The 16411-nt window shown below is 42.8% G+C and overlaps 1 protein-coding gene across 2 annotated transcripts in view; it reads left to right on the top strand.

Moving 5' to 3' along the window:
- The window catches only part of ARAF (A-Raf proto-oncogene, serine/threonine kinase), a 1692569-nt gene that overhangs the window by 159024 nt on the left and 1517134 nt on the right, over nt 1-16411 (top strand). For both annotated transcript variants that reach the window (XM_044080303.1, XM_044080302.1), the window contains exon 2: nt 15663-15765. In XM_044080303.1, coding sequence (XP_043936238.1) covers nt 15663-15765 — 103 coding nt within the window. The remainder of the gene's footprint in view (nt 1-15662; nt 15766-16411) is intronic.

Raw genomic sequence — 16411 nt, 5'->3', positions numbered from 1 at the left:
GGAGTGCTCCAGCGTGGGCCTAGTGGGAGGCACAGTTCCGAGTGCAAGAGCTTCAGATTAGAAGATTAAGTTAGCTGTTGAGAGAACATGTGAATTAGTCCTGAGGTCTTCACCATTGTAGTTATCCCTGTTAAATGCAAGATATTTTGAGTGCTTGCCTGTCTGTGAAAACTGTAAGAGTTAGAAAGTCTGTGGAAACCCTACCTCTAAATTTATTTAATACCATGACGGGAATGGACCCCTTTCCTAAGCCAAAGTATGATTAAAGTTCATGAAATTAGTATTGTTTCAATCTTTGACGTCAGCCAAAAGTGCTCTTCTCAGCACCCGCAGTGTGCCCAGTAATGACTCCTCCTGCAATTCGTATGGGGTTACATGCATTGGTAACATATCTAAATATGATTGTAGATTATTTTTTTGTAAGACCCATTGCTCCTGCTACTGTTGGAACTGTATGGGTATCTTTCTTCCACATTGCTGTAATTTCTGCCTGCAGATCCTGGTATTTTATGACTTTGTGTCTGTCTGTACACAAGACACTATAGTCAATGGGTGTGCTGATTTTCAGTCATCAATGCTACTTTTGTCTTGTTTTCTTGGACCACTGTGTCTGGTTTTCTAGCATCTATCTTTTGAACTGTTGGTAATGGGTGATCCCATGTGATATAAACTTAATCATTTTCTATGATCCTTTGTGGTTCATGTTTCCAGTGTTTTTCAGCCACTTTGATAACATATTGTCTGCACAATCCCCAGTGCAACAATCTTGTCACATTATTATGCCTTCCAGTATATACAGTCATTCTGCCATTAGTGTGTTGCAATCAGCAACAAGGTGTGTGACTGTTTCCAATTCGGTTTTACATAACCTACATTTGTCTGTTTCTCCCACATGTTCAATGGACTTTGTAAACCAGCGTGTATGTAGCCAACTGTCTTGTGCTGCCAATATAAACCTTTTATTTCGCTTCTTCTTAACCATTTCTGCTCCTGTTCCTGATCAATATGTGGCTGTTCCAGAAGTTTTCTATACTTGCAACTATATTTGTTTTTTCCACATTTCTTGCCTTCTCGTCTGGTCCTTCAACTTATATACTTTCTTTTGTTTTTTGGCACATTCAGTTGCTGCCTGTTTTTTATCTACTGCTGGTTTGATTTCCATTCCTGCTTGACGTTGATGTGCTTCTGCTAAATTAAGCAGAGAAGTAATTTTAAATTTATTCTCCTCACGTTTCAAAACTTTCACTATATTTGGATCTTGTGAAGTCAGTAGATAGGTGTGGAGTCCCACAATTCCCGATCTATACATGTAATCAATTTCAAGGAGACCCATCCCTCTTTCACAACGGGGATTATATAAGCTTGGTATATACTGATTTTTATAAATCATTTGGTGAGCATGAAGCATCCTTCTTGTTTTAATATCTAATCTATCCAACACTTTTTGGGGCCAGTCAGTCACTCCAAAACTGTACGTTAGGACAAGAAGAGCAAATTGATTTATAGCTTGGACCTTGTTCCCAGATGTCTAGGTTGTTCTCAGGATTAAGTCTTCTAAAGTATTCCTTGCTGAGTTTTATTTGCATTTGTTTGTTTTATTGCTGATCCTTCATCAGTTCCCAAGTATTTATATACTCCCTCTTGCTCAAGTTCTTTTAAGTCACATTCTTGTCCCAAACTCCTGGTGCTGCAGTTTTCCTGCTTTACAGGTTGCATTTGCACATTTATCAAGTCCAAATGACATTCTGATATCATCTGAAGAAGTTTTGACAACCGGCAGCTGTGCTTTCAGTTCCTCATCTGATGAGCTATACAGTTTTAAATCCATGACAGAGAAGATGAGAAGTCATCAGACTTTGTTGTTTTCATGGAGCTAAATTGTAGCCATGGCCTAAGCTGTTAAGTAAAGAGCTTAATGGGGTAATGGCAAGGCAGAATAGCAACGGTGACAGTGAGTCACCCTGGAATAGCCCCCTTTAAATTTTTATCCCTGGGGATAATAATCTGTCCTTTATCATGGCTTAATTGCAAAGTGGTCTGCCATTGTTTCATCGTTACTGTAATGTAGTCAATCAGTGTGGGGTGTGTCTTATACATTTTTAAGCACTCTTTTATCCTTGAATGTGGGATACTATCAAATGCTTTTTTGTAGTCAATCTATGCCATACTTAGATACTTCCCCTTTTTACAGTTCACTATAACTTTATTGAAAACAAATGATCCTTTGTTCCATATGACTTTCTTTTATTGCCCTTTTGTTCTACTGCCATAATTGTGTTTTCTTCTAAATGACTATAAACTCTGTCGGTGTCAATTCCCGTGTATAGTTTGTACATCGTCTGAAGGCAAATTATTGGTCTATAATTTGTAGGGTAGCTTGCAGGTTCACTTAAGTAAGAGCATTGTTTTGCCTGTTAGCCAGTGTGGTGTTTGTGGTGCCCATATAAATAGATGCTTTTCGTGCTTCTCTGTTGCAGTCATCACATTTGGGTTATCCCTGCCAGAGTAGCCCTCAGTCGGTCTGAATACCAGAGGCTTAGTATTTCTGCATCGGTTGCTGTCACTCCAGGACTGAAGTGAGGTCGTCAGTGGTATAAATTCAGGCAGCCGATGCCATTACATCAGTCTTTCTTACTGAGGAGCCTGAAGCAGAAGCAGTTCGCACGAGTGCCAGCTGGCCGCTACCTGAGTTTTTCATTTCCGAAATTAAAGTTGAAGTCTTCTAAAGCTAAGTACCCCAGTGGAGATCTTTTTTTCTTGCTGTAACTGATGTCAGGAAAAGTTAACAATTGTCTCGTGTGTGGAAAGCAAATACCACACCGAGACTTTCATTCTTACTGCGTCACCTGTTTAGGCCCAGACCATGACATCCCCTGCTGTCACTTTTGTGCTTTGTTCAACGCCAGAACTATACGGCGTCAGGCCCTTAATGTAGCTAGATATTTTCGCGCTCAGTCCTCTAATTCTGATATGGCTTCGGTAAACCATCCGACAACCGATCTTCCAAAAAAAACATAAGGATGAAGACAGAGGCAGACTGCACAGGTGCAGAATTGCCAACGATGCTTCTGTTAATCTGAGTCCGGAGCCATTGAGCAGGCATCCCCTTCCGAGGGAGTACTTTGCACTACCGATACTCTACACAGACTGACAACTTTCACGTCTTCAGTTCTTTTCAAAGACAGAGCTTCTAAGGCCCAGGGTATGAACCACACCCAAAAAAAAACGACGACCCAAGCTCAGGCACGTGCTTCCTTGCCTCAGTCTCACATGCTTAAAATGGAGGAAGACCTTATAATGCTCATCGGGGAAGCCAGGCTACCCCTTCCAAAAGAAAGAGACTTGTCTCCAGTAGTTTTATCTGAACAGGAGTCCGATGACTCTGATTCATCTGAATATGAAGATGTGCAACCCCTCTCTGCTTATGAGGATTCTGATGCAGAGGAATCCATCCCTTCAGCCTCCCCACCCGAGGACTTTTCCTTTGGGGAAACCCTACATACTTTAAGGGAGCATTTCCAATGGGAATGTCAGGACTATCCTCAGTCACAAAAGAGACTGAGGGAATTCTTAGATCTTCACAGCACAGACCTCTGGCCATTCTTCCTGTCCTGGATGTTGTGGATGATGATTTTATGGAATCCAGTCTGACCCCTGACACCCTCCCTCCTGCTCCCAGGAAACCTGACAGGTATTAGAGTCCCTGACTTTTTCAATTTTCTTTTCAAAAATCCTACTGCTGACCCTGAGGTCATCTCTCAAGGACCTAAAGGAATCAAAGCAACTTCAGCTAAGAATCCCACCCCCTCAGATATGGATTCCTGAGCATTAGGCAGGTGAGGTAAAAAAGTGTACACCTCTGCTACTCTTGCTATTAGAGCATTAAATTGTCAGTTCCATATGCTGAAATATCAGCAACATACCGTGGAACTCCGCAAACAAAAATGTCTTTCCGTGCTTTTGCAGAAAATAGAGTTACAAGAGTTAATGCATTCTACAAGTCAAGTAACTAAGCATACCTTACAATGTGGGTTTGATGCCCTAGAAGCATCTTGCAGGGCAGCAGTCACTGGTTCTGCCCTTAGAAGGCATGCTTGGCGTAAGGAACCGACCTTGGCAGACTGTCAAATCCAAATTATTGGACGCACCCTTGCACAAAGACAACTTATTTGGCACCAAGGCAGATGAGGTCTTAAAAAAGATGGAAAAAAAATCTAAATCTATGCAGACAGTTACAGACTTCTTACAGGTCCAGCCACTGAGGTTCAGTAGGCATTGTCCCTTCAAGCATTGGTCCTTTCCTGCTCCCCCCAGGTCAGCCCAGCCCAGACCCAGGAGAAGCAGACCCCCCCCCCAGAAAACAGCCTCAGGGAATGCAGAGATCTAAGCAATGGAGTTCCTCCTCGACAAAACCAGGGAGTGCCAAGCACCACCCCCTTATGGTAAGAACTCACAATGACGTTACACTTCCACCCCCTCTCTGCCCACCTGCTCTTGCCCCTAGGAGGAAAACTCTCCTTCCACGCAAGCAACTGGGTCACCATTACCAACCACCACTGGGTCCTCAACATAGTGTCCCAGGGATACAAATTTTATTTCCACACTCTGCCAACCCCAAAAGGGTTCACAAATCTTCCCCCAAACCAGTGGGCAGCGGCCCACAAGCAAGTCCTTTCCATGCTCTCTAGGAGGGCAATACAGCATGTTCCTGCAGAACAGATAGGTTTCTACTCCAGACTCTTCCTGGTACCCTGAAAAGAGGGCACATGGCACCCCATCCTCTATCTATCCATTCTAAACACCTTTCTGGTGATACCAAATTTTAGAATGTTCACCCTCCAGCAGCTTCTACCTATGTTTTCCAAGGATGCTTGGTTAGCCACCCTAGACCTAAAAGAGGCCTACCTACACATCCCAGTCAAGGAATCATGCAGGAAATACCTACATTTCAGGGCAGGATCACTGCACTTTCAGTTCTCTGCGCTTCTCTTTGGCTTATCCACTGCTCCCAGAGTTTTCACAAATTGTCTGGGTCTGCTTTCTGCAGACAAAGAAATATTGTAATTTACCCATACTTAGATGACTGCCTGATTCAGACAGTCAGGAAAAGCTGCTAAAGCACCTGACCTTTGTAAAGGACCTACTGACCTCTCTGGGGTATACTATCAACGAAAAGAAATCCAAACTAGTACCCACACAGAAAATTGTATTCCTGGGAGCAAGCCTGAACACAGCATCCCACATGGCATTCCTTACTCCAGAAAAACAATCCTACCTGACAGCCTACTTCTCTCAACTAGCCACCAGGACCCAGCCGCAAGGAAAATCCTGCAAGCTCTAGGGTTCATGGCTTCTTGCATTCTACTCATTCTGAATGCCAGACTGCTTATGAGGAAACTACAATGGTATCTAAAAAGCCTTTGGTGTCAGCACACTCAAGACCTGGAAGCTCTTATACCAATGATACCTTGTCTAAGGAAAGATTTTGTTTGGTGGGCAGCAGCATGCCATCACAACAAGGGACTTCCCTTCTCACAACCCTACGCCGCCCAGACCCTCACCATAGACGCATCAGACTATGTCTGAGTTGCACATCTGGATGCCAGGTGCATTCAGGGCCAGTGGAGCCCAAATCAAATACATCTGCACATCAGCCAAAAAGAGATGTTAGCTGTTCAGCATGCCCTGACTGCTTTCAGACCCCTACTCTCCCTGGGCCCTCTACTGATCAAAACAGACAACACCACAGTGATGTGGTATATCAACAAGCAGGGAGGAACTCGCTCTTATCCTCTGTGCAGGCTCGCCATGACCCTTTGGCATATGGCCTCAGCCATGCAACTACACCTGTTAGCACAATTCCTGCCAGGCTTTCTGAACTCTCCGGCAGACAACATAAGCAGAAACCTGCTAGTCCCACATGAGTGGCCGCTAGATCAAAGAACTTTCACCCTTGTAACCCAGAAATGGGGCACACCGAAGGACGACCTCTTTGCCTCCCACTCCAAGCATCAGTTCAGCAAATTCTGCACCAGGGAACCTCACAGCAAGGCCTGGAAAGTGTATGCTGTATCCTTCCAGTGGGTAAACCTCTCATTCTATGCATTTTCCCCCTCTGCCACTCATTTCAAGGGTACTGCTCAAACTAAGGGAGGAAAAACCGAGGGCATTCCTGATTGCCCCAGACTGGCCACATCAGCACTGGTACCCACTGCTGCTCAGCCTGTCATCCCTGCCACCATGGCACCTACCTCAGATCCCAACACTTCTGTCCCAGAGGAATGGAGAATTCATGCATCCCCAATTGCAGACCCTCAGTTTGGCAGCCTGGCTTATTCCCTGACCTCTCCTCAAGCTGCCAGCCTAAGCAAACACGTTCTAGATGTTATACATGAGGCCAGATGCCCCAGCACTAGAAAATCTTATACTGACAAGTGGAAAAGGTTTTGCACCTGGATCCAGGCTAATTGAACCGAAATGGCACAGCCGTCCCTACTTCTCATCCTGGATTACCTGGCAGACCTACTACACAGGGATCTATCCTTCTCTTCTGTTAAAATTCATGCCTCTGCCATATCTGCTCATTTCAGCACAGAGCCACCGCCTTTCTCACACCCTCTCATCAAACAGTTCCTAAGAGGTGCTAACAACCGGAGGCCACCCAGAAGAGCTTCTACCCCAGCTTGGGACCTAAACTTTGTGTTGGAAAAGCTCACCCTGCCCCCCCTTTGAACCTGCAGCTTCAGCAGAGTTAAAATTTCTCCCTTGGAAGACAGCCTTGCTTCTGGCCATCGCTTCAGCTAGAAGAGTATCAGAGCTACAAGCACTTATGGCTGTAGAGCCCTTCATCATTTTCCATGCTGATTGGGTCTCCCTCAGGACTAACCCATCCTTCATGCCAAAAGTGGTGTCTAGTGTGGCTCTCAACCAATCCATTCATTTGCCCACCTTTTTCCCTAACCCACAAAACAAGGGGGAAAGGATTCTGCACTCTCTAGATGTGCACAGACAGCTCAGATTCTACCTGGACAGGACTAAATCCTTTAGAAAAACTGATCAATTGCTAGTCAGCTTCGCTGCAAGAGCAGAGAACAAGGCCATATACAAACAGTCTCCAATAGGATAGCACACTCCATGCATTTCTGCTAGAAACAGCATGGGAAACATCTCCCAAGGGGGTCAGGACACATTTCACAAGAGCAACCTCCACCTCTGCAGCTTTTTTTTCAGAGGGGTCCCCACCAGGGACATCCTGGAGGCTGCAACATGGTCACCTGTTCATACCTTCACCAAGCATTACCACCCGCCTATCTTCAAATCCAGGGCAGGCTTTGCCACCACAGTCTTGCAGGGCATCTTAGCCAGCTCCCAGTCTTCTTGACTGCCTCCACCCTTGTCTTCAACTTTGGGAATCAACCCAAATATGATGACTGCAACAGTGAAACATGAAGAACATAGTACAATTGTGTACACTTACCATAAATGTAGATGTTTGAGTGTATTCACTGTTGCAGTCCTGGATGTTCTTCGTGTTTCACTGTTGCCGTCATTACATTTGGTAATCTGCTGGCAGGTTGCCCTCAGTTGGCCTGAATTCCAAGGTGTTGGGTCCTGTGTCGATTGCTGTCTCCTCTTCCATGACGTCAGGGGTATAAAACATGCAGCCGACGCCATTTTCTTTAGTCTTTCTTGCCACGTGGTGCCCGAAGCAGAAGCATTTCGCAAGTGCCAGTTGGCCGACTACTGAAATGTTCGAGTTTGAGTTTCAGAACCGAAGTCTTAACTAAAGCCAAGTACCCCGTTGGGGAAACTTTTTTCTTGCTTTTTACCGATGTCAGAAAAAGTAAATAATTGTATTACTTGTGGAAAGCAAATACCTCATAAGGATTTCCATTTCTACTGTATTCCTTGCCTAGGCCCTGATCACAACGTGCCTGGCTGTTGGTTTTGTGCTAAATTTAACCAACACACTATTAAGCGTCGATATATTTTTGCATCAAAGTATTTTGGAAACAGATTTAACTACCCAGAAATGTTGTCGGATAGTAATCAGACTACTGGAATACATAAAAAACGCAAAGAAAAGGACAGAGAAAGGCAGTCGAGATCCAAAACCGATGATGAAGCTTCTCCTAAGCCAGTCAGTTGCCAGTTTGCCGGTACTCAGTGAGGCGCTTTCGCATCCCCTGATACCCGCTACCTTCGAGTTGCAGGCCTCCACCGACACCCATGTGGAATCCGGCACGCCGCAAGATACTCAAGGTATTGGACCGAGGGATGTATCTCCCTCTGATGAGACCTGAGCCGCTGAGCAGGCACCATCTTCTGAGGGTGTTTTCAGACCTCAACATTTGTATATCAAACCAACGAAAGCTGCAAAACCAAAGACTAAAGCAACTTCTAAAACTAAAAAAAGACGCATGAGCCATGTGCACAGGCCTCTATGCCTAAAAAACAGATGACCAAAATGGCTGAAGACCTTATTACCTTGATCAGGGGTACCCATCCCCCTTTTGATAAGAGGCCAGGGCAAGACACCGATTGTGAATCTTCAGATCAGGTTTCTATTTCTTCTGATAAGGAATTATCTATGCCTCCCTATGAGGATTCTGATGCTGAGGAATCTATTCCATCTGCATCTCCTCCTAAGGATTATTCATTTGGAGAAACCTTGCATACTTTGAGGGAGCATTTTCACTGGGAGAGTCAAGACTTCTCAGAATCAAAAAAGAGGCTCAAGGATTTCCTTCTTCTCCCTCAGCACAGGCCTTTAGCCATTCCCCCTGTTTTAGACATTGTGGATGATGTGTTTTCGGAGTCAAGCTTGTCCCCTGACTCCTTACCTCCGGCTCCCAGTAAGCCTGACAGATATTACAGGGTCCGTGACTCACATAAATTTTTATTTAGAAACCCTACTACTGATCCTGAAACTATTTCACAGGGTCCAAAGGGAGTTAAGGCCTCAACAGCAAAAAAACCCTACCCCCTCTGACAGAGATTCAGGGGCACTGGACAGATGGTGAAAAAAGGTTTATACATCTGCAACCTTGGCAATCAGGGCCTTAAACTGTCAATTTCTTATGCTTAAGTACCAACAACATGTTATGGGATTGCCAAAACAGAAAATGATGATTTCAGAATGTGCAGAAAATAAAGAATTGCAGGAATTCTTGCATACAGCTGAACAAGTTGGAAAGCATACTTTGCAATGTGGTTTTGATTCCTTAGAGGTCTCTTGCAGGGCTGCAGTTACTAGATCGGTGATTAGGAGGCATGCTTGGTTAAAGTAACAAAATTTGCCTGATCATGTTAAAGCTAAATTGCTAGATGCACCTTTAGTTTCTCTGTTTGTTAAGGCAGAAGAGGTTTTAAAGAAAATGGAAGACAAAGCTAAGTCTATGCAAACTGTTAAAGACTTCTTACAAGTGCAGCCACCAAGATTCAGTAGACACTGGCCTACAAAAAATTGGTCCTTTCCTGTGTCACCAGAGCTCAAGGGGCAAATCCAGATGCCATAAGGGTTCCAGATACCAGGCGCAAGATTCATACAGGTCAAAGCAATGGGGAGCTTCCACCTCCAAGTCTGGAGGAGATAAAGCGCAAACCTACAGAAAGCAATCACAATGACTTCCCTCTGCCTGCACCAAGCACTTATCTTTTGGCAGTACCCATAGGGGGAAAATTAGCACTTTTCGCTCAAAATTGGCAGTTAAAAACCCAGGACAAGTGGGTACTAAACATCATATCACAGGGATACAGATTCCATTTCCGCACTCTGCCAATGGCAAATGGTTGGCCAGATCTGCCAAAATTTCAATGGGCAGAGGCACAGAAACAGGTTACGTCCCTCGTAGATATGGGGGTCATTCAGACAGTACCAGAACAGGAAAAAGGACAAGGTTTTTACTCAAGACTATTCTTGGTACCCAGAAAGGACAAGACCAGGCGGCCAATACTGGATTTATCGATTTTGAACACATACTTGGATATTCCAAAATTCAAAATGCTGACTTTGCAGCAGCTTCTGCCAATGCTGGGCCAGAATGCTTGGCCGGTGACTTTAGACCTAAAAGAGGCATAGCTGCATGTCCTAAGACAATTGTGCAGAAGATACCTCAGATTCAAGGCTGGCGTAATGCATTACCAATTCTCTGCACTGCCCTTTGTCTTATCTACTGCACCCAGGGTCTTTACAAAGTGCCTGGCTCCAGTAATTGCATTTTGCAGACAAAAAAGTATACAAATATATCCTTACTTGGACGACTGTCTCATTCAAGCAGAGAACATGGACACTCTTCTTTGACACCTGGCATTTGTGAAAAGGCTTCTAACATGCCTAGGGTACACAATAAACGAAAAGAAATCACAACTGGTACCCTCTGAAAAGGTAACATTCCTGGGTGCAAGCTTGAATACAACTGCCCATATGGCTTACCTCACACCAGACAAGCAAAGGCAACTGACTACTTACTTCAAACTGATGGCAACAAAAACCCAGTCTTCTGCAAGACAAATTCTGCAGACTCTGGGCTTCATGGCATCCTACTGATTCCATATGCAAGACTGCATATGAGGAAACTTCAATGGTACCTAAAAAGTTTATCGAGTCAACATTCCCACAGTCTGGAAACAATGATTCCTCTCATTCCCTGCCTGCAACAGGAGTTTCTTTGGTGGGCAAAGGCATGTCACCAAAACATGGGAAGGCCATTCACTCTACCCCCTGCCAGTCAAACCATAACAACAGACGCATCAGATTATGCCTGGGGGCCCACATGGCAGGAAGATGCATTCACGGCATATGGTCATCAAAACAAATGCATCTACATATCAACCAGAAAGAGATGCTAGCTGTTCAAAATGCCCTAACAGCCTTCAAGGACTTGCTTCATCCAGGACAACTACTGATAAAGACGGACAACACCACAGTCATGTGGTATATAAACAAGCAAGGGGGCACACACTCCTACCCCCCTATGCAGATTAGCCATGGCACTGTGGGACACAGCTTTGACCTACCAAATACATCTTCAAGCTCAATTTCTGCCAGGAAAACAAAACACTCTGGCAGACAATTTAAGTAGAAACCTTGTGGATCCTCACGAGTGGAAACTAAATCCACAAGTCTTCAGCATGATAACAGAGAAATGGGGGAGCCAAGACATAGATCTATTTGTCTCTCCTCAGAATTATCAATTGAAAAAATTCTGCACAAGGACTTATCATAGACAAGCATGGAAAGTGGACACCCTATCCTTCAGTTGGAAAAACCTATCCGTTTACGCCTTTCCGCCTCTTCTCCCCAGGGTCCTTCTAAAAGCCAGACAAGAGAAACCAAAGATGATACTAATTGCCCCAGACTGGCCTCGCCAATACTGGTACCCAATCCTAAGGAATTTGTCTCAATACCCAGCTTGGACCTTGCCTCAAAGACCACAGCTGCTGTCCCAGCTAAACAATCAGATCCTGCACAATCAACTACAGACTCTGAACCTGGCAGCATGGCTGATCATGTAATCATACAAACAACTCCTCTCCGTAAAGCTGTGATGGATGTCAGTTTGGAAGCCAGAAGGCCTAGTACTAGAAAATCTTATGCTGACAAATGGAAGAGATTCTGTGCTTGGAATCAAGCACAAGGATCTGATACAGCAGAACCAAATATTCCTCAGATATTGCAATACTTAACTGAGATGCTTGACAAAGGCCTATCTTTCTCATCAATTAAAATCCATGCCTCTGCCATTTCGGCTCATTACAATACAGAGCCACCAATCATTTCTCATCCTTTACTAAAGCAGTATCTTAGAGGAGCCAAAAATTTAAGGCCTTCTAGATCATCACCACTGCCTGCATGGGACCACAATTATGTGCTGGAAAAGCTCACCCTGCCTCCATTTGAACCAGGTGCTACCGCTGATATAAAGTTCTTCATGGAAAACAGGTCTGCTACTAGCAATTACTTCTGCAAGAAGAGTTTCAGAGCTACAGGCCCCCATGGCTGTAAGAGCCTTTTGTTATATTTTACCTAGACAGGGTATCTCTGAGGACAAATCCTACTTTTATGCCTAAGGTGTTTTCCAGTGCGGCTTTTAACCAAACAATTCATCTGCCAACCTTTTATCCAAATCCACAGAATAAGGGGGAGAGAATTCTGCATTCCTTGGACGTACACAGACAGCTAAGATTCTACTTAAGCAGGACTAAAGCTCTAAGAAAAACTGAGCAATTACTAGTGACATATGCTGCAGGATCAGAAGGCAAGGCTATATCAAAGCAGACAACTTCAAAGTGGATAAGCCACTGCACCCGTTTCTGCTATTTACACCATGGTAAACCTGCGCCCAAGGGCATTGGGTCTCATTCCACCAGAGCTGCAGCTACTTCAGCAGCCTTTCTAAGGGGAGTACCAACCAAAGACATTCTAGAGACTGCTATTTGGAGTTCTGTTCACACCTTTACAAAGCATTATCATTTGCGCCTCTACTTTAAATCCAGAGCAGGCTTTGCTACTGCAGTTCTGCAGGGCCTTATTGCCACTCCTAATGCTGTTTAGCTCCAGCCTCCCAACCATAGCTTTGGGATTCTACCTAAATGTAATGACTGCAACAGTGAAACACGAAGAACATATTACAGTTGTGTACACGTACCATAAATGTAGATGTTCGAGTGTATTCACTGTTGCAGTCCAGGTTACCCTCCTGCCATCCCCCTGTCATTCTGGAGTCTATCTTTCCTTCACTATCTTCTACAACCTATGTAGTGTATTTGCTTGTAGATGAAGGTAAAGTTTATATTGATGCATGTATGTGTGTGTGTGTGTGTGTGTGTGTGTGTGTGTGTGTATGTGTATATATATATATATATATATATATATATATATATATATATTTTTTTTTTTTTTTTTTTTTGCTACCTTTTTGGGGGCACCTGACATCGGGGGCAAGAAAAACTAAAGAAAATGGTGTCTGCTGCATTTTTTATACCCCTGATGACCTGACTTCATGGCAGAGGAGACAGCAACTGACGCAGGATCCAAGACTTTGGAATTCAGGCCGACTGAGGTCAACCTGCCAGCAGATTACCCAAATGTAATGACTGCAACAGTGAATACACTCAAACATCTGCTTTTATGGTAAGTGTACACAGCTGTACTTTTCCCCTCCCTCCATCTGTGTGTGTGTGTGTGTGTCTCTCTCTCTCTCTCTCTCTCTCCTTACAAGGAAATGTTGGTATTTACTTTCTACTGGTGGTGTTCTTCCACCATAAACTAGCTCCCTATTATGGGCTGCTGACAGTGCAAGAAAAACTGATGTAATGGCGTCGGCTGCCTAAATTAATACCACTGACAACCTGATGTTAGTCCTGGAGTGACAGAAACCGACACAGAAATACTAAGCATCTGGTATTCGGGTCGACTGAGGGCTACCCTGGCAGGGATAACCCAAATGTGATGAATGCAACAGTGAATATACTAGAACATCTACATTTATGGTAAGTGTACATAACTGTACTTTCTTACTCCTGGCTAAATCCTTCTGGAAGGATGTTAATACTTTTAACCAAAAGTTAGGTACTACATATGGGCCTAGGGTTTTCCAGTTAGGCTTTTCTTAAATTTGTTTCAATCTCTCTGGCTGTTACTTAATCCCATTTCATATCCTGTATCTTTAAACTTCTTATTCTTTTACTACTTCTAACCATTTAGCACCTTTATGTTCCACAGGATGTTAATAGATACTTATCCAGAATGTCTCCTTCCTTTTTTTTGGTGGTATTTTAATTCCCTTTACCTTATTTCCCAATTCTGTAAACCATTTTTGGGTCATCAGTAAATTGCTTATTTTGTACTTCTCCCTTATATTTATCTGTGTATTTTTTAAGTTTTTCCACTTGTGCTGAAATATTTAGTTTATTTGTGATGGTGCATGACAGAGCCCGGTCTATTCTAATACTGTGCATTGCTTTAATCGCATCTATCTTTTAGTATTTTTGTTGATCTTTTCTCTCTTCTGTAATCTTCTAATAGTGACACTTCTTGTCTTAATTGCTTTATAGTTTTCTCTGTTTGATATTTCCATGATGGTATTCGATTTCTCCCCTTCCTTTCCCTCACTACCCTGTGATCTTGTGGTAGAACTTTATCAGTTATTAATTCAGCAGCACAGTAGTATATCCTGTTCACTTCTGTTATATCACATGGATCTCTGTGGACAGACCTAATTACTTCGTTTGTTTTATCAGACTTCTTACTTTTTGGGTTTTATTGACTTTCTGCTATTTTTTCATTAACCTTAATATCTATCCATGTCCATTAAATCAAGGAACTCTTCTCTTAGCTGATTTTTTTCCAAACTGAGGGCACATCCCTTGTTTTCTGTTTTTTCCGGGCATTCTGTAGAAAGTTCTAGAGAATCTTCCTGTGACACATTCTCTTCAATTTCATCCTGTGCCATCTGTTGCTCTGTCATATGGGAACTCACTGGCCTATCACTCCTCAACATTGACTGCATCAGAGTTTCCACAGTTTGCTGTTCCTTTTCTTACTGTCTAGCTTCAAGTGAACATTTACACTGATTTCCTATGGAAGGCTCCAAAATATCGTGTTTTGGCACCTGACCATTTGCTTCCTGTTCCATTGGTTTCCGCTTAATTTGGATATCCATTGCTCTATCCTGTTGTGGTGCTTTCTGCATTCGATTTTCTACACCGAATCCTTCTATTTGCAGCTGCTCCATAACCTCAATTTCTATTTCTTTGAATCCTCCATTGCTAATCTCTTTTTCTACTTTGCCTCATAGTCTTTTTATTTTTTGTATTGTAAAGTTTTCCATATCTGGATTCCTTCACCTGTATTTCTCTCTAAATATCTTTGGTGCTGCTCTTTTTGTATTGGTTAGTTTTTCTTTCTCCTTTGTATAAATATTGCACCATATTAAATCTCTTCCTTTCCCATGTTCATATTTCTTCTTCACATGTCTCCTGATCTTGCTTTTCCTTATTTTGGGGACTCACTGCATCATACTGTGATGTAGTCTGTGTTAGACCTCGTACATTAAATCCTTCACTTCGCAGGCACTTCATAACTTCAACTTCTATTTCCTTAACTTCTGATTTACTAATCTTTTCCATATTCCATCTTTGTGATATTAATTTTTTTATTGTGAAATTTTCCATATCTGGATGCCTTTGCCTGTATTTCTCTTTGAATATCTTTGAGTCTGCCTTCTCTATATTAGTTAACTTGGCTTTTTCCTTTGCAGGAGGATTTTGTGTAAGCCTGCACCTGTCCCTTAAGATGAGTTACTCCAAGGTTCATGACTTAAAGCTTAGTCAGTGGCGGATTCACTATCTCTTGGAAAATACTGTTCCACGAAAAGATTCCTGAATCCTGAAACTGAATAAAAGATGGTATTCATAATTTTAAGCTGTTGGCATAATGGACCATCATTTGTTAAAAAGATGAACAAACTAGTTGTTAGGGAAGGCTAGTGATGTTTCAGTAGGTAGAGTGAAATGATGACTCAGAGGAATAATGCATTTCTTTATCATAATTTTCATATAGGTAGAGAGAAGTTATGAAGATTACATTGTGTTAAACATAAGAGTAACTGTAATAGTTGAAAGTAAATGTTATTGACTGTTCTTTTTCTTCCTTGCAGCCATAAGACCCGGACAGACTGGGAAACCAAGATTACCCCTCTGGTGGGTGAAGAATTATGGGTGGAGGTACTGGAAGAAGTGCCTCTTACAATTCATAATTTTGTAAGTGTTAGAGTAATGATTGATATTTCTTTGTTTGCTTCACTTTGCATGTTTTCATGTGTCCACTTGAGATTTATAGAATGAAGCAGTTTCTTTTTAAGACCAGTATATTAAGAGGCTGTCAAGACCATTGACTCGTAGAATTAAACTTGCTGTAACACTGGATTTGCCAAAAAATGGGTGCAGTGACCCTTGAATTTCACTAGTTTTGGGCACTATTGTTTTAGCTTTCCAAATAAGAACCTTAAGGAGAGTTGTGAGAAAGAGGTCCTTGCAATTTCCGTGAACATGACCAAGGAGATGCATAACGTGTAAAGAAACTGCTGCTTCAGTTTGGATATGTTTATGTGGATGGATAAACTAGACAGACTGCAGAAACTACTTTGTAGTTCAGGAAACAAGGATACTGGATATCTTTCTGTCTTGGAACAGATCACTTATGGTTTACAGGTCTGTCTGAAATATAACACGTCATGTTGGTATACCTTTGGTTTCCTAGTACAATGAGCACCACTGCTGTCTACTTGCATGAGCTTGAATCGGGCACCTGGCACATGGTACCTTCATGTCCTTGATGTATACGGTTTAGTGTCATAAATGATCTGATGTGTAGTCCCTTTTCATTCTTCCTCAGATAGGTTTGGAT

Source organism: Protopterus annectens, chromosome 8.part0 (genome assembly GCF_019279795.1).
Source record: "Protopterus annectens isolate FY-2018-M chromosome 8.part0, PAN1.0, whole genome shotgun sequence".
In the NCBI taxonomy this organism is placed as follows: Eukaryota; Metazoa; Chordata; order Ceratodontiformes; family Protopteridae; genus Protopterus; species Protopterus annectens.
The sequence above is the reverse complement of the archived record's forward strand: the minus strand, read 5'-3'. Positions and strand labels throughout refer to the sequence as shown.